This window comes from Centroberyx affinis, unplaced genomic scaffold, assembly GCF_046629955.1.
Source record: "Centroberyx affinis isolate AG114_WGS23_722 - 3 ecotype Tasmania unplaced genomic scaffold, CSIRO-AGI_Caff_v1 ptg004552l_1, whole genome shotgun sequence".
Taxonomy (NCBI): domain Eukaryota; kingdom Metazoa; phylum Chordata; class Actinopteri; order Beryciformes; family Berycidae; genus Centroberyx; species Centroberyx affinis.
Window position 1 is genome coordinate 59,209 of NW_027282181.1, and position 22,687 is coordinate 81,895.

The following is a 22,687-nucleotide window of genomic DNA, read 5'->3' on the forward strand; positions in this document are numbered from 1 at the left end:
CAGATATGGCTGCCAGGGAGGCATTAATCTCCTCATGTAACATACATAGCCAAGGACATTCTCCTCTCTCTCTCTCTCTCTCTGTCTCTTCTAGCCACACACACAAAACACAGACACAGCACACACACACACACACAGACACAGGCACACAGCATACAGAGTGCACTCACTTCCTGTATAAATCATATTCATATTTCTGAGGGCTGCCGGTGACCTCACAGCAAATGAAGCGTGGGTCCTCAGCTCCGCAGCGGCAATCAAATGTGCGGCAGAGTAATTACAAAAGAGGGGTAGGAGGGAGAATTGATGCGGTTTGTCAATTAATGTTGCTGCAAGGTGTTTTTCAAAAGGTTAACTTCTTCATATTCTCTGCATGCTAAATTAGGTCAATATTGGTCCGGCGAGGAGTCATCGTGATGTGCAGTCGGACGGCGGGCTGAGTCACGGAGAACCGGGACAAAGGGTCCTTGTTAATGAGAGATTTGATGGCATATCATGTCGTTGAGGCGTCCCTTATATGAAATGCAATCTCCTGTGTTGTTTCCCATGTTGCATTGCTCTGCTCTCTTTCTATTTCTCTTACTCTGTCTCTGACTACCATCATCATCATAATAATCATCATCATATTCATCAGCTTCATTGCTGTTGTCACATTATTAACAAAGCACATGGGGAACATCCTCTCCCAATTATATAAACCATGCATAAAACAACACAGTCATTCCTGCTCAGGTTGAGATAATTGAATGTAACACAATTAAAACATTACTATGTGAGTGAACCTCAGATCCCTTGTTTTCTAGAAATAGACAAAAAAACATCTCAAAAAAAGAAAAAAAAAAGAGTTGAAATTGCACAGAAAAGTGTTTTTATTTATACAAGGCGCTCGAGATGCTTATCATCAGCGCTTTTTCCGAGCCATAAATAATTTGCGGAGAGAGGTAATATTCAAGCTGGCAGAGCCTTAGTTGTGCATCTTTAATGGAAGTTTTACAGAAGCTGAGCCAGTTCTTGCATATGCTGCTGCCTCCCATATGGAGGAAAGGAGACGAAAGGAGCACAGTTGGCTTGTCCTATCTTTTTATAAGTCCATCGACACTTAAATGCTAGCCTGGGAGAAAAAAACGGCACGGGGGGACATAAACCCACTGTGGTTTTAGGAGGGAAGATAATGACTTTGCCTGCATTAATTTCTTCATCAGCCATCTTGTTTCTTCAGACAGAGTGGTTATGAGGCCTTCTCTGAAGGTCCTAGGTTATATAGATGCATTTCCCTGCATAATTTCGGCCCCAACAGTTGTTGTCAGCAGCGCATTTTGTGAGTTGGCAGCTGGGGAACATCTGTTTATAGGTAATGAGTGTTTGAAAAGCTACACCTCACTTTACCTTTAATGTCTTTTATTGGAGCACACTGATGGGAACGTTGCTTTAACTTTTTGTATTGTTGTGATTCAGCTGGAACATTCCTCCTATATGGTCAGTATTACAGAAACCTGCCTTAGGCAACAGACTGAATGATAGCATATGATGGATCATTAATATTAACTTTCTTTATGTAGAATTCAATATGCCAGTCAATAAAGAGTTCATTATCATGATATTTTACTACACACCCACAACTTCAAATAGATTCATTCCATTCCTTTGCTACCTCTTCCTATTAATGCAACTGAGGGCTCAGCTTCCAGTCAACATACCTGGTTCAATAATGGCTGAATAAACAACAGAAAAACATGAATATTCAGAATTCGCATGACACTTTTACTCAGTCACTCAAGCAGCTTCCCACAGTCTCACATTCTCCAACAAATCAAACAGGACACACCTCACTGTTTTATTCGTTCTAAACAGTGTCTATAGCTCAGGGCACCACTTCCAGGGTTTGCTTTTTGAGGTGTTCGTTTAGACTAATTTTGGGTGTAAATTTGTGGGTATTATGCAAAGCTACTAGCCCCTGGAGCTGTGGTCATGTTAGTCTAAGGGAGGAATAGGTCCTTCGGGGCATGGGTGTCCAGGACACTGCCTGCGAAAACAGCACTCTTTAGAGGAAATGAGCCATCCGTCAATATTTCCTCAGTAAACTAAGTGACTACTTAAGTAGCAGGATTAGGCATTTAAACTGACTAACAGAGAAATGTAGTCAAATCAAGTCAAATGAATACTGTCGTTACTGTCATTCTCCTATTTCAAGTGTCATCCACACTAATGATATGGATTAGAAACAGACTATAGAAAGAATACAAAGATTATACAGGTTTTATGTTGTACAAAATGTAGATTAAATTAAATGAAAAAAGAGAGTAAAGATTTTTTTTTTTTTTAGCTATGTGAAAACTTTGTAATAAATACAAGTTACGTGAAGTCGGTGAATATACCAAGGGATATTTATCTGAAAGAGTAACAAATTGCATTAGTCTTTATTGCTTAGACAGTATCCCTAATGCATAATGCTTAGCCTGGTAACATAGTGATGTAACCACATCACCATAAACCATGCTATTATTCAGATAAGTGAATAAAGTAATAAGCCTATACAGGAAAAGCCATAAAATAGCTTTAAAATGCCATAAATCTAAGCAGGGAGAGGACCTACTGTATATGCACTACTTTGGTCACTGAATCTCGTACAATTGAATAGTAGAGCCATTTTCTATTTTATTCTTTCATTTTGTATATATTTTTTTTTGTAGGATTGTTATTTCTCTCCGAGGAGCTGTCACCTTACATCTGCGGGCCAGTCTGTACACAGCACCCCGTCGCAGTGTGTATATCGCCGGCAGAATTACATAAAGCACTAATAAAATCAGCTCAAGTGTTCTTCCGAGTGCCGGGGATGCCCTATGGTGATTCCTGGATCTCGCTCTATACATAAAACCAGTCTATATATTCAGGGGAGGATTAGTTTTGAATATGTAAAGTGGGGGTCCGCGCTGCGAGGGGAAGGGGAAAGGCGCAGCGCTCTCTCGGCGAGGCTGCGCATCGGTGTTATCGCTCCCCACTACCAGCGGGTGAAGGAGGACGCCATCGGCATCTCTCACTACTGTAGGTCCCTGCCTGTTAAGTTGCCAGGAACAGACAGGAACACCCAAGGGACACCGTGTGTGTGTGTGTGAGAGAGTGAGAGAGAGAGAGAGAGAGAGAGAGAGAGCGAGAGAGAGAGAGAGAGAGAGAGAGAGAGGGAGGAAGAATATGTGTGTGTGTGTGTGTGTGCGTGTGCGTGTGTGTGTGCCATCCAAGGACAGTACTCCCCATTCTCTCACTCTGAGGTGGCCACCGTGAAACTGTCTTCACAGTTTAAAGAGCGGAGGGTCGGTAGGGGAGAAATGATTTCTCACAGCAGAAATGCCAAGAATGAATTCTATTATTCTGATTAAGCTACAACTGTGTGTGTGTGTGTGTGTGTGTGTGTGTGCATGAGCGAGTAAATGTGTGTCTGCACCTGCATGTGTGTGTGTGTGTGTTCATGTTTATGGTATGGGTGGCTATTGCATGTTTTTGTGTGTGCCATGAGTGAATTATATTTTTCGGAGGAACTGAAGACTCCTCCTGGCATCTGTGTGTGTGTGTGTGTGTGTGTGTGTGTGTGTGTGTGTGTGTGTATGTGTGTGTGCATATATGTGTATCTGTGTGAGTGTGTGTGTGTATGTGTATCTGTGTGAATGTGTGTGTGTGCATATAGTGTTCCGTGTGTGTAACTCCCCTAGTGTGAATAACTCCCCCCAGATGTGTCTCATCTGCCATACACAGGTCTAGAGGCTACACACATACACACACACACACACACACTGCAATACAAGTAATAGATATGTCATGTGGTGTGTTTACACACATAGGCTCGCCATCACTCAAATTATGACGGAGAACCATTAGAACGCAACAGAGCCTCAAAGCTAACCGTTAGCACATATAAATCCCCCCCCCTTCCTCCCTCTGACATTCAAACTTTAAAATATGAATTTGTTGGGATGATCCAGGTTGCTCTTGGGGAACAGAGAGAGTGATTGAGGAAAGGAGTGAATTCATGTGCTACTGTAGCAGTTGTGACAAATACCAAATTTCATCTTTGCGCTACTTTTAATTAGGCAACAATCTGTGCATCAGTCTGTTTGTGGCCTGCCTGTCTGTCTTGGAGGGGGTTGGAGGACATGAGAAGTTACAACTGGAAACTAATTACAATGTAATGTAGATGGTCAAGCATTTTGTGGTGCAGCTCAGCATGGAGCAGAACTGCTAAGACAGGCTTCTTTGCTTTTTCAGTGAACAACGTTATGTCATGATGCAGTATTAAATGGGATGAGGTGCCGAGATTTGCATCACACCACACAAATTGTAAATGGTTGTTGATAAAAAAAAATGGTTCTTACTATACAGGAAGGGAGATCACAAGACCAAGGGGAAGGTGATTTTAGTTGTAGACGAAGGGGTTGTTGAACTAATTCTTGATTCCTCAGAACAAATCCTTTAGCTTTTTTGAAAATCAGTAAGAACTTCAGATCTGGTTTGTCTCTTTGCTGAAATATGCAGAATGGATGGAAGTGAACACTCGCAGGCTTTGAAAATAAGTCACGGTTACTCTTCTCCTCCACGGTTACTCTAACCCTAACCACAGAGCTGTACTGTTGTCTGTTGTTTGTACTGAATCAGGAATAAGGAACTGGTTACAGGCCTGCATCCATGTTTCTGCTCTCCTCTCCCCCTCCCTCTCTCTCTCCTCACTCTCTGAGTCACAAAGGGTAGGAGGGGTGTGCGAACCTCCAACCGTTGTCTTTTTACCCTCTGTCTTCCTCTCTCCGTCTCTCTCTCTAGCACAGTGCTTCATTATCTGTGAGTGGTTGTGTGTGTATGCATGAGAATGTGTCTTGAATACATGAGATAAAGACAAAAAAATAAATGAAGGATGAAAAAGTTGTAAGCTTGAAGATAAGGGCCAGAGCGAACACTTGTAGCCTCATCATGCTTGATGCATCTATTCTGCATCTATCCTTCCTTAATACTTCAGAAGTTGCTGCAGTACGGTTGAACTGAACAGAAATGATATCAAATAAACGTGTGTTTCTCAAGTTTCCACCAGTTTAAGCCGAATTGAAACTTGAATTTTCCCTACAATTCGTCTTGGAGGGCAGAGCAAGAGTGCAGCAATAGTTCACTATTGCATACAGCAACCGCAGTTAAAAATATATGATGTTTACAATGGCTGTATATTCACATAATTTGGAATATGTTATGGACATATTATAGTGATATCCCACCTCTACGATAGTCCCATCCGGTTGTCGAAGGAAGTGCCTGTATCTTTGCCGGAGCCCGCTCAGGTAGAGGGTGTAGACTGCCACATGAGTGCTGGTCTCGCCCGCTGCTCGTGGGGGGGCGCCTTCTCTGGGGGGGTCGGCGTTGGGGGGTGCAGAGCCCGCCAAGGGGTCCTCCTCTGTCCAGATGTAGTCGTACACTGCCACCTAGTGAGGTACATACAGGGAGGGAGGGAGGGAGAGAGGGAGAGTGGGAGGGAGGGATTGATGTAGGGGGGGGGAGGGAGGGTGGGAGGGATAGATGGAGGAAGGGTGACAGAGAGGGGAAGGGATGGAAGGATGGAAGGAAGGAGGAGAGAGAGGGGAAGGGAGGTAAGAAGAGGGGGATAGAGGGGAAAGGCAGGTAGAGGGGGAGGGAGGACGGGAGTGGCCCACCAGTTAGCTCATCATGCAGACCCAGAGTATACTGCACATACCGAGTGAGAGCAGTGACTTGAATATACACCAATGCGCGCGTGCGCGCGCGCGCACACACACACACACACACACACACACACACACACACACACACATAAATGCAATTAGACACGATCAGTAACCTGTTGGAGCAGTCGGGGGAGTCTTATGCCACATAAGAGAAGAGAGAGACGGAGAGAAACCCATAGTTATAAAGGAGACAAGGAAGGAGGGGGAGATATGCAGAGAGAAAGATTAGTGACGCATACCTGGGCAACTGCTCACTGCAATGTAATTACCTTCCTCTCTGTGTGACCTCAGTGATCTCAGTGCACCAGGAGAACTCAACTCAACCCATGACAGAAATCCTCAGTAATTTGCTATCATCCTTACATGCGTGGAATAAGACAAAGTTGCATATCCTGGCACTGAGGATGCTGGAACTGCTACCAGTGACTTTCAGGGACAAACAGAAATATTTTGGGGGGATTACTGCATAGTAACTGTCGAGAAGCATTGGGAAATATGGAGCTCTCAAATATTTAGACGGCATAAGCGTCAAAGGCCACTATGACCTGAGCTGTGACTGTGAGGTAGAATCTCAAACTGCACTGGCTTGGGTTTGTATTTAGTAGCGCCTGACTAAGAGGGAGTGAATGAGGCAGGACTTTAGCACACGAGGAAACCTTATAGCTCCAGACAACTGCAGGTACATAGATGGGTGTGGGGGATGTGATGGATATGGGCTGGTAAATCACACACACACACACACACACACACACTTTTGTCCAAAGTAACTTACAATAAGTACATTTTGTCAACGATAGTCAAACCAACTGTATATCTCAGCCACAGATGCACCCAGGATCGGCACTCCATTGGCTAGATTTTGGGGCACCTGTTACCTCACCTCTCATGCATACACCCCAAACCCACAAGTATCCTCCAAATTCACATAATTGAAGATGTTACGACCAGGTCTGGTGCCCCCACAGGTGACTTGAGCACATGAACACAATTGTAGCCATTCAAAATATTCATGGTATTATGCATTTTCCTTAAGCTAACTGATGCTGAGTGATGGTGCATCATGAATTGATGCCTCTCACCCACAGCTAAGAACCTGTCCTGCCAATTCTGCAACATGCTGAACTGTGCCACATTATGCCTCACCATCTAAACCACTGCGCTGTTCATTTTAATTGGCACCATTGGTGTACATAAACATGCTAATCCCTAGTAGTGTGCCAGTCCTATGGGGCTTGGTCTGCAGCAGGTAAAGAATCAGGTTGTGTTTGTGATCATGCATACACATGATCCTGGTGGCTGGGTTGTTTATGCCTCTTTCGGTGTGTGTGTGTATGTGAGTGTGTTGGGGGGGGTTGCACTCTGCACCTGTAATGCACTGCCCTTCTCTATTAGGGTGAGACACGGGGAGCAAGCAGAGCGTGTAACATGTTATATAGGTCATGTAACTCGAAGTCATCCATGTGTGAAGATCATGGAAGCTCTCTCTCTCTCTCCCTCTGATAGTGTCTGCCTGTAAAGGCTTGAATGTCCACTGATCACATGCATTAGGGTAGATCAGCCTCTGCATCTGATGAACTGAATAGACAGAATAGTAACCCCCCCCCCCCACACACACACACACACACACACAGACCAAAATGAAGGCTTGTATATACCCATTCCTTCCTAAATAAAATCCAAATTTAGCCAGGCAAAGGCAGGCCCACATCATCTCTACTCCCTGTTTATGGCAGGAACCTAATTAAAATATGAGGCACAAGGCCTTGGTTCAACATAACGCCTACACAAACTATGTACAGTACTATATGCAGTACATGCTTACACACATACACACAAACACATACAAACACATTTTTGGGCACTCGCAGAACAGGCACACTTGTAAACAAAACCCACCACCACATACACAGAAACACACACACACACACACAAACCTATACACACACACCTATACACACACACACACACACACAGTGTCACAGTCACCAAGAGGAGGAAGTTTTTCAAGCAGAGTTTGTAAAACTCAAGGTGACCCCCTAATTGGCTCTGTAATTATGATTCGTCTAAAAAAACAGAGAAGGGAAAAAAGCTAACTCATTCAGCGGGCCATGAGTGGCAGGGTCATGCTGAAGGAGAGCCTTAATTTGGCGGTGTATCGATGTCACCCCATACTTATAAACGGCTAGCCAAACACAACTCTAGGCACTTCACCGAGAAAACAGTGTGAGCCATTACCCCACTTGTAATTAGAGACATTGCCTAAACTGCGAACCAGACAGCCCCGTGAGTAGAAAGGACCTCATTGTCAAAATGTCAAAGAGTCATGAGTGCAGAAAGAAAGAAGGCCAGCCGAGAACATTTAAGGAAGGGAGGGAGGGGAGGGGAGGGAATGGGAGGGGAGGGGGGGGACGCGGGGATGCATCTCTTTAACGCTAATTCGGACGCTCATTAGTGGAATCGCCTCAACTGCGCCTCTAGCTTGGCCACGGCTCACACTGGGGAAAGCTGATTACCTGAATTCCTTAAGTAATCAGCACCTCTGCTAGGCAGCAATCAATCTGTTTGGATAGTATGTATGTGTTGATTTGCTGTTTTCTCGAGGAAACGCGACTGAGCAGTGTGCAGAAAGACCTGGTTCTCTCCCTGCAATGTGTGTCTCAGTATGTTTGCGATACAGCAAGGATTCTCAAACATTTCCAGTCATGATTGAAAAAAGAAAAATGTGTTTGCCCTTGCGACCGAAGCTCAGTGAAAAATATTGCGCTTCTGGTCATGTGGGAACCTGCAAGAAGTAGGACCGTGACCCCTTTTGGGTCCCCTTTCCAGAGTTTGACGAACCAAGCTGTACAGCGGTGATAGAAGATTGTGGATTCAGCCTCCATACTCGAAGTCACTTTGGTTAAACACACCTGCTGAAATGCCCATGTGTGTTGTGCATGTGTATGTATTTTCGCTTGCATGAAAATACATTTTTTTGATGTTAGCCATGCCACCATCCCACGCCAATTAGCACGTGAAATCCAGTTGACAACACTAGACAAAGCCTTGAAAAGGTGTTTGTGTGTTCGGTTTGGGTGATGCCATTTCATGCAATGCAGCATGGCTCTCAGGACGCATCATTGCTGAGACACGAAAAAGGAAAGAGCATTAGAGGGCCTGTTCTGTTCTACACTGCTCTGTTCTGGTCTGTTGTGTTGCGTTATGGTGCTAGCCTGGCTTCTAGCCCTAGCTTGAGTGCTCTCTCCACTCCACCATTGTTCCATTTGATAGCACTAAGTGACTGATTTAGGTTCAATGCCTGCATGGAGCAGGCAGGCCAGCTGTGGGTTAAGCAGATAGCATTCAAGTGAGCTAACCCAATTCAAACCCAATCAAGCCGGGATTTATTGTTGGGGTCTGTATTTAGAAATCTGATAGAGTCTGCATCAGTCCCTTGACTTGCATCAGGAGAGACGGGCCTTATTTCTTTTAGCGGGGGACTATAAACGGCAAACCATGTTTTCCAGCAGGGACATAAATTTCAGGATTTGTAGACATTACCGCAAATGCACACACAGGATGGGGAGGGGGGGGGGGGGGGGGGGGGGTAGGGGCACAGGAAGTGGGGATGGCACAGCTGCAGACACGGCACCATGGATCACAAATATAGTCTGACTGTCTCTCTGAGAGAAGATGGGATTTTATACCCACCGTATCATATCACATCCACATATGAATACAAAATAAAAGCATTCAGGGCTTAAATACAGGTGCCTGTGGAGAGGTGTTCTTTTTAAAAATCCTCTGTGAATTGTAATAAAATTTGCCTGACATGTCAATCATGTTCATTAAAGTGTGTGCAAATGGAAAATATGTCAGGAGATGGATTTGGAATAGTATTCCTGTCACTGATATAATGATGCTTTTCTGTTTTAATAGTTTGAGGCCAAAAAATAGGCATCACTGCCTCAGAGATAAAAGGATAAATGCACTACATTCTAAAAAAGATCTTCTTTTGTGTTATATTTAAAAAGTGACCCATATTCATACCTAAATTAGGATTTAAACTCGCAACTAACAGCTAAAAAGAGGGCAGACAGTTTCTGGGAATTAAATAGTAATTTTCCACTGGGTGAGAGACTATTCTAGTAATAGCTATGTCTGGGAGAGGTATAGTGCATTTTATATATTTGTCTAGCACGTCCTTGACAGTCACAAATATCACTGTGTGACATTTCCCTCCGTTTTGTGACATGTCAGATGTAAATACGGTGTCTGGAGCTGACCATAATTAAACAAAAGGACATTTCCAATGTGACCCCATCCAGTCCCGTCCCTGCCTCCGCTGATAACCAAAGCAGTTCCCAAACTTTAAGTGACCCTATGACCTTGCAGAACCCTTTGCCATTTTCCACTGATGCCCGGGATAATGAAAACAATGTGTCAAGACATGAACCAATCGCAGGCCTGGAGAGCAAATAAGAAATCACCCACAGTCAACTAATGCACCCTCCCAATCCACCATTTTGAAAACACTGCCATCGGGGGGGAAGGATGCATCACTGATTAATAAACAAAAACTAACAAGGCCCCAGAGTGACTTATCTCTAGGTGTCAAATGTGATGGTTTCCTAACTAAAAGTATGTGTGTAGTTAATGTAGTTGAACATTTGCATGTGTGCTGCAGAAGTATATACGTATATACTGTGCATGTGCATGTGTGTGTGTGTGTGTGTGTGTGTGTGTGTGTGTGTGTGTGTGTGTGTGTGTGTGTGTGTGACTGAAGGGAGGAGAACAGGAGAGGCCTCCATGGGCAGGCAGGCTGAGACGGGCTGGCGACCGTCCAGGACAGGAGCCTAAGGCGTGGGCACGAGCGAGCCTGTCAGTCCCCCTGATCCCTCCATGATTGATCCAAACTAGATAGCCATCATTACCATTCACGCACACTCTCATCCCCAGGTCTCCCTTCCTCTGTCTAATTTTACCTTCCATTTGCATGCTCCCATGGACTAATTAAATCTCTCCCTTTCTCTCTCTCTCTCTCTCTCTCTCTTTTACCTTCCCTTCCTCTCTCTCTTTCTCTCTCCCTCTCTCTCTCTCTCTCTCTCGTCATTGGTATGACAAATAATACAGCACAATTTTGGCATATTATTATGCATGAAATGTGAGGGTATAATGTATTCCAGTCCGCTGAAGATCTCCAGACCCTGTGTGTAATGAGCACAACAACAGAAGTAGACTCGCTATACAGCCTGTGTGAGTGCTCTGCCTCTCTCGTCTCCCTCTGTCTCTCTCACTCTCTCTCTCTCTCTCTCTCTCTCTCTCTCTCTATCCTCCCATCTCTCCCCTCTTAAAGACAAAAAGCTGCTGACCTTCCCTCTCTCCGCCACCCACCCGCTTTTCCTTTGCCTTTTTCCCACCCTCGACGCAATTTATATATAGTAGGGCCGGGGTTTTCTCCTGCCACTGCCATGATCCTTTCGGTTTGCAGTTCTGTCCCACTTGGCTTTAATTTACAGTGGGAAAATAATTAGAATCTCACTTTTGCGAAGAGTGGAGTGAAAATGTAAACAATGCTTCCCTGCGGGCGGGTGCTTCATCACGTTGACAGGTGCATTTGAATTTGCCTGGGTGGCGGACAGGCTTGGTTATTTATGTGTCAGTCGCACATGGAAGCCCCGGCTGTGGCTGGGACTATGGTTGGGACTGGGGAGAGAGCTGGGACTAAGGCTGGCACTGACACTAGGGATAAGGCTGAAGCTGTGTGGGGGTGGGGGGGTGGTTGGACCGGGGAGAAAACTCGGGGTGGGACTGACGCTGGACCTGGGACTCTGCATAGGGATGGGGATGGGCCTGGCGATAGGATGGAGGCGAGGGGTGGGAATGGGAACGGGGCTGGGGCTGGATGTGAGGCTATGGCTGAGGGGAGAGCTGGAGCTGAAGGTGAGGGGAGATCTGGTGTTGGGGGGAGAAGTGATGGGGGATGGGGCTGTGAGTTGGCACTAGGTCTGGAACTAGAGACAGGGTTGAGGAAAGAACTGTGGGTGTGGTATAGGCTGGTACTGGGATGATTTACTGAGCATGGATCCCAGGGAGAGCTTTCTATCTAAAAGAGTTCTTACACTGAGTGGTTTGAACCTCTTTATGAGATGCCAAGTCATCCGGTTGGTGGGCCACTTCCTGTAATTAAATTTTGATGCTCGGCTAAACATTAGCCAAATCTGAGTCAAACTGGCTGGAAATGTTGCCAGGAAGCATTGGCATATTCTGTCAGGAAACATTTGGAACTATTGTAGTATTTTGTAGTATTGTAGTATTATAGGAGCAGGTCTAGCTAAGCATATTTGGTGGTGGGATACCTCATCTGGGCCACTGGACCAGCGTATCTTGTGGCCATCACTGGGCCAGGGAAAGAAGGGTGTGTGTGCATGTGTGTGTGTGTGTGTGTGTGTCTGTGCATGTGTGTGTGTGTGTGTGTGTGTGTGTGAGAGAGAAGTCAGGGAAAGCTTGGAAATGCTGGGGGAAAGGCAGTTTTGCACCAAACATGGATGCCCAGGCTGGTGTGGTGAAGAGATGCCCTGGTATCTGGTGCTATCACGGTTAGTAACTATTTTTTTCAAGTTTTTATGCTGCATTTTCCTGTTCTACGTATCAATCACTATTATAAATCATGCTTTATATTCATTCACAGTGCTCAGAAACATGTACATTACTGAAATTACACAAATATGCCACATATGTCCCACTTTTTACCTTCTATTTTATTAAAAGAACACTGGTTGGAGACACTGGTTAACATCTTGCTAACTATCTTCATTCTTCAACCAGTCTTCATTCTAAACCATCCACCACCTATATCACATTATTTCCAGCCATCTACACCACGTTGCTATGCATGTTGATGGACATAAAATGCATATAGTGTCAGTGCTGCACAGCCCTCTGGAAGCCAATCAGCTAACTAGTCACGACACTGGATGTGCTATGAAAGCCTAATGGTGTCCATGATGGCCCATTTTCAGTATGAAACCACTACAGAATTAGAGAGACATGAAGGACCTTTCCTTGTGTATTATGCTAATCTTTTTCGCTGTACAAAGATGGATGCTTAATAATGCTGCTGTGGAATTTCCCAATGTTTCACGTGTGAACAGTGCCACTGGATTGTCAAGTCCAGTACATGCTGATGCAAATACATCAGCATTCTGAGTCCCATGCCCTTTGGAAATTGCTTATTTTCTTGACAACTTTGTCAACCATTCTGTGGAAGCCATCTTCCATCAGCCGAATGACCACCAGAATATTGATTTAAATCAAAATATCCTCTCTATCTATTCTACTTCTATTGGAGCCACATTATCACTGTGTTACAGTTTTGTCTTTCCATTTGGCACTGATTTTGCTGCATGTTCTCTATCTAAACAAAGGACAGCCACAACAAGAAAATGCAGTGGGCATGCTAGCTTACAGATACAGCAGAAAGGCAGCAGAAAGGAGCATCAATGATTATTGCCAAGTGAGAGGAGAGGTAGACATGGTTGCTTCTTTTGTCCACAGATCCTAATCCACACACACACACGCATGCACACACACAGAAACAGTAACACTCATGCACACACACACACACACACACACGTTCACGCACACAAACAGACAAAGCCTCACACAGTGAGGCAACGCATGCGTGCATCTCCAGTGCCTGCGGGCGCTTGGGGCTAGGCAGCAGGGAGTTGGGGGAAGGAGGGGAGGGTTGTGGGGAGGAGAGGAGGAGGAGGAGGAGGAGAAGGAGGAGGAGGAGGAGAGGAGTGTGTGCTGCGCAGAGGCTCTCTAAGCTGTAGAGGGTCAATCCCTCCACTCCACCACCACCACCCTGTCTGTCAGAGCTGGCCTGGGTTCAAGGCCTGTTTGCTGAGCATCGGGTTCATACAACAGACACAGACATAGACTGTACACACACGTGTCCACACACGCTCATGGTCATATCCATGCGGAGCCACACACATGTACTGAATTCATACAATACACACACACACATGCTCACACGCACAGATAATACCGCATGCACATATACACACAAATACATAGGCACACACAGACAGCGTTCATGCAACACACAAATACACACACACACAAAGAGGCTAAGACTGGCTGGCTGGGAACAGGCTAAACCACAAAGCATTAAGGACCACCGACGCACACGCATGGATAAGCCAGGCAATGTCAGCCATTAGAATGGAAATAGATATGCTATTATTGTAAATTTGGCCAATATGTGGACGGTCGGCAGATATAATTGGAGCAGCTTGAAAATGGCATGGATGCACACTGTCTGCGTTGGGCCTGATTTGGCTGAAGCAAAGGTCTCTGTCTGGTTAAACGCACCAATGGTCAAGACAGGCCACCCATTCATATTTGCATGCAGAGAAGCTCACATATATACACACACACACACACAGAGTGGCAAAATAGCAAGTACGCTACAGTAGATTTTCATGTTGGCTCATCCACCCTCCTCTCATTACTGTGCCTATGAAGCGAAGGGTATTGTCTATAAATATTTCAACATGAATAATCATAGTTACAGTGCGATAATACACTCCGTCCCAAAGTGGCACAGACTAAATTGGACTTCGAGAAAAGATAAACAAGCAACAATGACTATATTTACAGTCGGAATAAATTGAACGACTTTAAAAGAGATTTTCCGGTGAGATAGTATCTCTGAGTGCTCGAGATAATCCAGAAAATAAGATATGCATAATTCACTGTTACTAATCTCCTTTGCGGAAAATAAAGCCAACTCCCAGCCTACAGTAAACAACTCAGATAGCAGCCCATCCTTCACTTCCACACCAAGTCTGACTCACCCAAGGCCCTAAGGAGATCACTTTTCCAGGTTTGTTGTGGAGCGTACTGAAGTTTACCTGCAACTTTAGTCGTTAAAGGAAAGGATATCTGCTCCATTTTTTAATAGTATCTAATAGTATCTTTATTCACAACTGAATGACAACTGCATTTTAATCAACACTACCATCTTGATCAGAATAATTTCTGCCTACTATATATTGATCAAAGCTACAGTTGCTGCCAAGTAAAATGCACAGCAAAGCGGGGTAAATAGTGACACGTTTGAAACAGTCATTTCTTAGTCATTTCTTTGAGGGGATTCAAGGCATCATTTATAGAGATGATTGATACATTGAGCAATTTCACTGACTGCAGCTGCACATGTGAAACCTCAAGCCTGTAACTTGGATGTAAGCCAGATGTAAACATGCCAACTGAGGGTGCACCCAAACAGGTTAACACATACAAAGTAGGTGAAATAACCTCCTTTGTATAACCAAAGCAGATGCGTATATGCACATAGAGAATATGCATACATATAGAATATGTATGAAAAGAGTTGTGAAAAGAGTACAAACTCTGAAACGCAGATTAGATGTTGTGGACATGTAAAGTTCATGTTCCTCCACCACAAAAGGATTATGTGACAATACCAGGAACTGGATTATGTGACAATAGCACAAACTGGACATGCCATCTTCTCCTGTTTGTCACGTGAATAGGTTCGCTAATAATTAAGTTTAGGCAAGTAGAATATCTTTGGTTATGGTAAGGGTTAAGCTTAGAGTTAGGTTTAGGCAACTAAAACTTTGGTTAAGGCTAGGCAACAAAAGCAATTTGGTTAAGATTAGAGTAAAGTTTTGGTCATGGTTACATAAGAAACAATTTGGCTTAAAATTAAATATTCGCTCACAGAACAAAAACATCTTGGCATGACTTGAATTGAACGGAAGGCACATACAGTATATCCGTCCATCCACCACCCAAACCACACACCCTCACCTTCCACTGCACTAGTTCAATTCCAGGCTACTACCTGTTTCTAGTCATGCCTCCTTCACGTTTCGCGGTGGGGAAAACGTATTTCTCTTATTTTTCATGCACGGAGCATGAATTTTAAGACATCGTGCTCATTTAACAAAATTTTGGGGAGACCAGAGTTCATATTAAGATGCTGCAGACAGATGCCAGAGTTGAGTACTGCCTTTGATATCCGAAACCTGACTTTGGAGTAGCTTCCACCTAATCAGGCCTCGGAGGCTGGAGGTGACAAGTATCCAAGCCAATAACAGAGCTGGGAATCAGCAGTAAGACACACACACACATACACACACATACAGATACCGTATTTCCTCTAATATTGGCCCGGGCCTTTAGTTACCTCAACTGCAGAGGGTACCAGGCCTTTATTGGAAGCAGGCTTATATTAGAGACAGGCCTTTATTTCTAATTCCCTCTGTTTGATAAGTATATTTGCTCATATTTTAGTACAAAGCCTCCTTTTTTCTGATCTGCTTCTGTTGGGGTTTGTTAGGTAGCTGTTTTTTTGTTACTGCAATGCATTACCGATAATTGCGGTAATCGACGACGGCATGCTCCAGAGACTTTTTTAATTGACTACCGGCCACTATTAGAGGAAATATGGTATTCTCACACATATAGATACATATGCGCACACACACAAGCTGCACTGTCTCTTTAAGGTTATGAGTAAAACCTTCATGAAAAACCTCCAAACGTCTATCTCTCCTCGGGATGTCATGTGGGGCTGTTAAGACGCGACACCTGTCACAATCACCAGACCTTCCTCATCCCCTCCGGGCCGCAGGACGCGGCCAAGGTCAAACTCTTTAAAGGAAAGGAAGGGAGAGAGAGGGGAAAAAGAAGTGACTAACGACGGATGATCACAAAGAATCAGATCTGTCAAATTTGAGTTGTTAAAACCTCTGTGGAGTCAGACGCTGTGTATCTGTGTGTGTGTGTGTGTGTGTGTGTTAGAGAGCATAGGCTACGTTGTTTTAGAGCCTGTGTGCATGTATGCATGTGTGACATGCCACAGCTCATAAATCTTTTCACACAAGTGCCCTGTAATGCTTCTTCAACTGGCATAAATAACTTCTGTTTCCTCAGTAATTGCTTCTCATTGGTCTACAAATCTAACATTAATCTATCAAAATTATCGTTAAAACCCCACTCCCCACCCGCAATACAAATTTAAGCCAGGCGGTGCGGTCGCAAACCCTCCGGAAATGGCGCGAGATGAGTCCTCTTAATTTTTGCTCAGCGCGTTCTGAACTGCTGCAAAAGTCTTCTCTCGCTCGTCGACAGTCCAATTTGTTGCCTTCTGGTTCGCATTACGCGATGGCAAGTGAACGGGCCAGGGTTCCTCAGGACTTGGCCTGATGTAGGAGGAGGAGGAGGAGGAGGAGGAGGAGGAAGAAGGAGGGGAGGAGGAGGAGGGAAGGAGGGAAGGGTGGCTCGAAGTGTTGAAAACATGTGGAGTCAATTTAGCCTCTTCCAGCTGGACGTGTTTTGACAGCTGACAGGCGATGCAACATATTATGATGAAATTAAAGGAAAAAGCCCTTCCTCACTGACGGCCGGAGCCACGAGAGGGAAGTGCCCAAAACGGAGGAGGACGCGGTGATTTGAGAAGATCTTTAAGTATCTTCCCGGCCCGATCCTCTTGTGTGACACGGAAGTGGACCGTGGGCTGCTAACCGAAGGCGCTTCTTTGTTTTGACTATCTCTCTTTCGCTCTCTCTCTCTCTCGCTCTCTCACTCCCTCCCTCCCTTCCCTCTGACAGAAAAGCCTGCCCAGGCCCAGGCTTTGGTAGATAATGACATCCTCTCCCTGGATTAATTGTGAGGGACACATTAAGCAGTGGGGCTGACACTCCCTGTAATTAAACTGTTCACACCGACGAGTTCATACTGGAACACTTTCTCCGTTCTCTCTCTATCTACGGCTGAAACTGCGGGTCTGTCTAGAATTGGGATGAGACAGTGTAGCGGTGCACATGCTAGAAAAGTGTGGGCGTCACCTTGTGAAACATTAACAAGAATACCAGGCACTCCTTGCTGCTGGAGAGGTTTTGTAAACAAGCATCTTGTAACCTCAACCTGTGGAAAAAATCTATCATTTTGATGAGCTCTCTGATGTGATCACATCAAAATTCAAACAAACCTGATTTTCTTTCTGTTATGTTTGTCTTTTGCAAAAATGAATTTTGATCATTTGACAGCATGTAATATAACTCCATTCATGTCAGTATGTGTGTGTATCCAACCTTCTGTGTGCTATATACTGACCTCTGTTATGGATTAATACTGCCAAGCCAAACCAAGCCAAGCACTACTGCACTAAGCTATGACTAACACAAGCATCTCAGCTCATTGTTGCTCCATCATAGACAAGATGGACAGTCATACCTGATAAAGAACTGGGAGGGCTGGAGTTGCAGTAGTATACTGAGGTATACTGATCAGCGCTCATCTTAATATAATTCTTGAATATTTTCTGAATGCAGAGCTAGTCTGAAACATTAGTTTGAATAGGTAAAACACTGGTGCCTAAGCTGAGGAATCGACAGGAATAAGTTATATATATATTATATATTAACAGTTATATCACTTTAATAGCTGTGATGTCCAAAATTCTGATTATTAGCAGAATCCCTCTCTTTATCTGTTCTCTTTTTGAAACAGTAATGCCAAGCATCTTGAGAAGAACTGAGGAGAAATATTGCTCTGCTCCAATCACCTGCAAGCCATGCTGACCCCTTGGCTGGCGTCCCCCTCGGTGACTGCCTTCATTATAAATGGATAGTGACAGGGCTGTAGCACTACTTTGAATGGAGGCGGTCAGTTTGCATGTGTGTGTGTGTGTGTGTTGTACTTGTGTGTGTATGTCCATACAGACCCTATACATGTAATTTGGGAAGGAGAGAGTATGTGTGTGTTTGTGTGTGTGTTTCTTTCTCTCTCTATTTTTTTTCTTTTTTAACCATTGTGTGACCGCACCGCTTTCACACATTACTGCCCAGCAAAGTCCATGACCTTTTCAGGAACACAGGCATGCAGCCTTTTGCAGTCATATCTCATATTGAGCTCCCTAATGCTCTGGCTGTGGATGCTGTGCGCTTGCTGCTACGTCGCTCCTGTCCCTGCCTGCCTGCTTGCCATCGCCTCGGGCCATCGGGGCCCTCAGCACTGTCCACTAAAAAAAAAAAAAACCCATCCGCTGTAATTGAAGAAGCCACTCTAATGTGAAACGCACATGCAAGCGCGCAGAAAGGTTTGCATGCAGAACGGTATGCATGCATGTACTCACACATGCATAAGTGTGTGCACACATGCAAACACATGAAAATGTGTACCTATATATGTAAACAGGCATTCATTCATACACATGCAACCGAGCATGTGCACATACACACACACACACACACACACACACACACACACACATACAAAAACAGACCACATTTCTCTTTGGCAGAGGGTAGAGGGGGGTTGGGAGATGCAGCACTCTGGTGACCCCACACATAGGAGTAGCCACTCACACACTCACACACACACACACACACACGCGCACACACACACACACACACGCACGCACACACACACACACACACACACACACACACACACACACACACACACACACACACACACACACACACACACACACACACACACACACACACACACACACACACACACACACACACACACACACACCACAGACCACAGCACGCCCTCTGACTCAAGACGACCCTTCCTGTTCCATTGAAGCACTCAGCTCCTCCTCTCTCCTCCTCTCTCCTCTCCTCCTCTATCCTCTCCTGATGTTCCTGTGTTGCTGTTATGGGTTCCTGTCCAGGAGCTGAGGGTTCTATTGTTATGTGACAGCGGTTCCTGTGTATCCTGTCACGGCCTACTGCTCCCTCTGTCCACCTTTCTTTCCCAAACTCGCTCTTCCTTTACGTGGATTGGAGTCTCAGGTGGCCTCAAACTCACTTTACTGTACAATTTGCACAACAAAGCAGATGAATTAAACAAGGCTAAGTGCTGTATTATGTGTATTATTTGTATGGTTGCATTACATGCAGCAGAGTTTCCCCTGGAATGTTTTATTAGCGAGTGGAAAGGATGTTTCTGAGCTTTAGTACTATAATGTAGCCTACTTTATCTATAAAATTATTTTTTCTATTTTTTTTTTCCTGAAAAGCAAGACATAAGATCTTACTGTGCATGAGTATCTTGTCTATCAGTAAAATATTTCTGAAATAACTTTTTGTGATCCAAAATGTTTTATTTTTCTGTGTGTCATGGGGTAAGTAGGAGGAAAAAGGGTGAAATCTGATCAGGTGGCATCAGACACCTACTGTAGATTAAGATGGAGAACACAAATCTGTCCTTATATGATTAACACCAGCCTCCCAGACTAGTTATCATTACCTCTCCAATCTGCGCTGTTTGATTCTCAACAGGTTCACCCCCCCACCAACCATGCTGTTGTTGCAAAGCACCTTGGGTGTTCCCAAACTCGCCCGCCGGTAACCCATTACCTAGACATACGGAGACAAACGGCACGGAGGTACGCAAATGTTGATGCGATCAGGTTGCGAAAACATCTCCAGGGCCACCACTCTAGTTCCCCCCCTCTCTCTCTCCTTCCTTTCATCTCTCCCCCCTTCAATTAACACAATGTCACCACCACCACCGGGAAACTTTCCTTTCGGTGAATTAACGGCAAAAGAGATTTGCAGCGGGCGAGCCTGCACTCTACTCTGTCATTGTCAAGGCGGTGGCTCTGACAAAACAGTTTGCGTACCTGCTTAAGTATTACAGAAATTAACACCTCCCTTCCAGGTACAGTAATCAACGGGGTGACGGGAGACAATTAATTAGGTCCATCTGCATCACTGCCTTTACATAATTAATGGGGCTCATTACTGAACCACCAGCATGATGTGGAGCATGCTAGCACACTCGCTAGCTAAGAGCTAATGCAAATGCTCACCAGAGCATTACAACACTAAAAGTGCTGGGAAGGTGGAGATCTTTGTTTGTTTGTTTTATTTTGTGTAATTTGGGGGTTTTAGTTTTCCTATTGACTCATCTGCAGTGCTATATGGATTTCCCATCAAAAGATGAATATGAGGGAGAACTATAGAGAGTCAGTTTTGGATTATCCACAGGTTTTCCTAGCCTCCCATGCTAAAACAGAGGCACACACACAACTGATCACCGTAGCCCTTCTTCTAAGCCTCACTGTCTGCCTTAGACAGATACTCTTGGGACTGTGAGGTTTGAATTTGGCCATTTACATGTCTTCTATTCATAGTGTTCCCATGATGTCACATGAATTTCCTACCAGTATAGTACCTTACAATATAGATATATAATCATCTGTTAATCTATTACAAACACCTGTTATTAACAAGATGGCCATGTGGTGATGTAACAGAAAACTATGAATAAATTATGAATAAATGAATAAAATAACCTTGATGCTATAGCAATATCACCCACTGTTCACTTCAGTTGACGATAGATATACAACAGTGATAGCCATTAAAAAACTTCTCCCACCCCAGCATCTATCTTCTATTCATTTCCAAACAGTTCCTCTTGTGGGTGGAGCAAGAGCGGAACAGCAGCGCACTGAGAAAGTAAAAAGTGGGACTTCTATAAAGGTGACATCTGTAAATAGGAGGGGAGAAGAAAATGTGAATGGTGACTCTTACAGAATTTCAATTGTGAGAAATGAAATGAATGAGTGGATGTGCTATATGGCCTCTCTCTCAACTGTCATCCACAACACTGCAGGCTAATGGTCTTTGACGGAAACTCATTCTTCTTCCTTCCTCCCTGAGATCAAATTAAAGAGCACATACAGTAGGTAGATAGGGTCCCTGGCTCACTCGCCCTCTTTGCTCAGCCAGTAAGCTCCACTGCTGACATCTTAACCTGAGAGTAACATTTAAAGCTTGGAGCAACACAAGTGATCATATGGCATGGAGGAATCTATAATATAAAGTTAATTGGTGAGAAAGTAAAAATTAGATTATGTTTTATGACCGCCTTGTGAAAATTACAAGTTTGATAATAATAGGCCATTTGCAGGTTGGTTATTGAATGTGGATTCTTTTTTTATTGTTTCAGTGCTGGAGGGAGATACAGCGTCACAGATACTTTGCTAAGGCTTGGCTCTAAGTTACAGCGCAGCACATCCAGAAAACTGGTTACAACCTAATTGATTATAATCATCTCTCATTTTGTTTTTACTTCCCTTGCCAGGCTTGTTTTTTTTCTCTGTGTTCCCACTTTGCATAAACAATGTCAATGCCGAGATGATAATTACAATTTTGTTTTACTCAAATAGGCTTAATGTTGCACAGTAACACTGGATAAACCCGGAGGTTCTGATTTTGGCCTTCACAGTTTTTATAATTATTGATGAAATCACACTTTCTGCTTTTCACTAGCATGCTGCAAATGCTTTTCTCCCTTCAATATAGAATTTTCCATTAATCACAAGTGGGGTTCATTGTCCATATGTACAAAGTATAAATAATGGAATAATGTGCCTTCTTATTACAGTGAAGTTTATACTGCAGGTCATGTGACCTGAGCAGTGATGATAGATAATGGTCCTAGAAGCCTTTACATTTCAGTCACTTGCAATACACAACAAAGTGGGTTAGACAGAAGTCCTAGACCTGCCCTATTTCCTATACAGGTTTCTAAGTTGTTTCTATGTGAGGTTTCCTGTCATGATGTACAGTCAAACTAGGTCTAGGTCTAGTGAAATACAGCCTCAACACTTTCAATGGGTGCTAGTGTATGCATACAGATTAGACACAGTGTAGGTTGTGTTGAAAATGTCATAATGTATCCCTTTTAAGAGTGTACTGTCCAGAAACTTTCTAAAAGTGGCTCTATACAGCAGACTGCAGCTGCACCTGAATGTCTTGTTTTCCTTCTCCTCATCCCTTCTTTCTCTCACTCAGCTAATGAAGGCCTCGTGGCCCACTGTTATTAAAATTACGCCCTCGCCTCTGATATTAATTGGGTCCGTAATAAGGAACGCGTCGGATTCATTATTTAATTGCAAGGGC

The 22,687-nt window shown here is 44.2% G+C and overlaps 1 protein-coding gene across 1 annotated transcript in view; it reads right to left on the reverse strand.

Annotated features, from left to right (window-relative positions):
• Positions 1-22,687, reverse strand: part of LOC139665374 (uncharacterized) — a gene marked incomplete at both ends in the record, with an annotated part of 103,765 nt that overhangs the window by 18,093 nt on the left and 62,985 nt on the right. Inside the window, one exon of the mRNA XM_071544373.1 lies at positions 5,250-5,453. Within this exon, the coding sequence (XP_071400474.1) occupies positions 5,250-5,453 (204 nt within the window). The remainder of the gene's footprint in view (positions 1-5,249; positions 5,454-22,687) is intronic.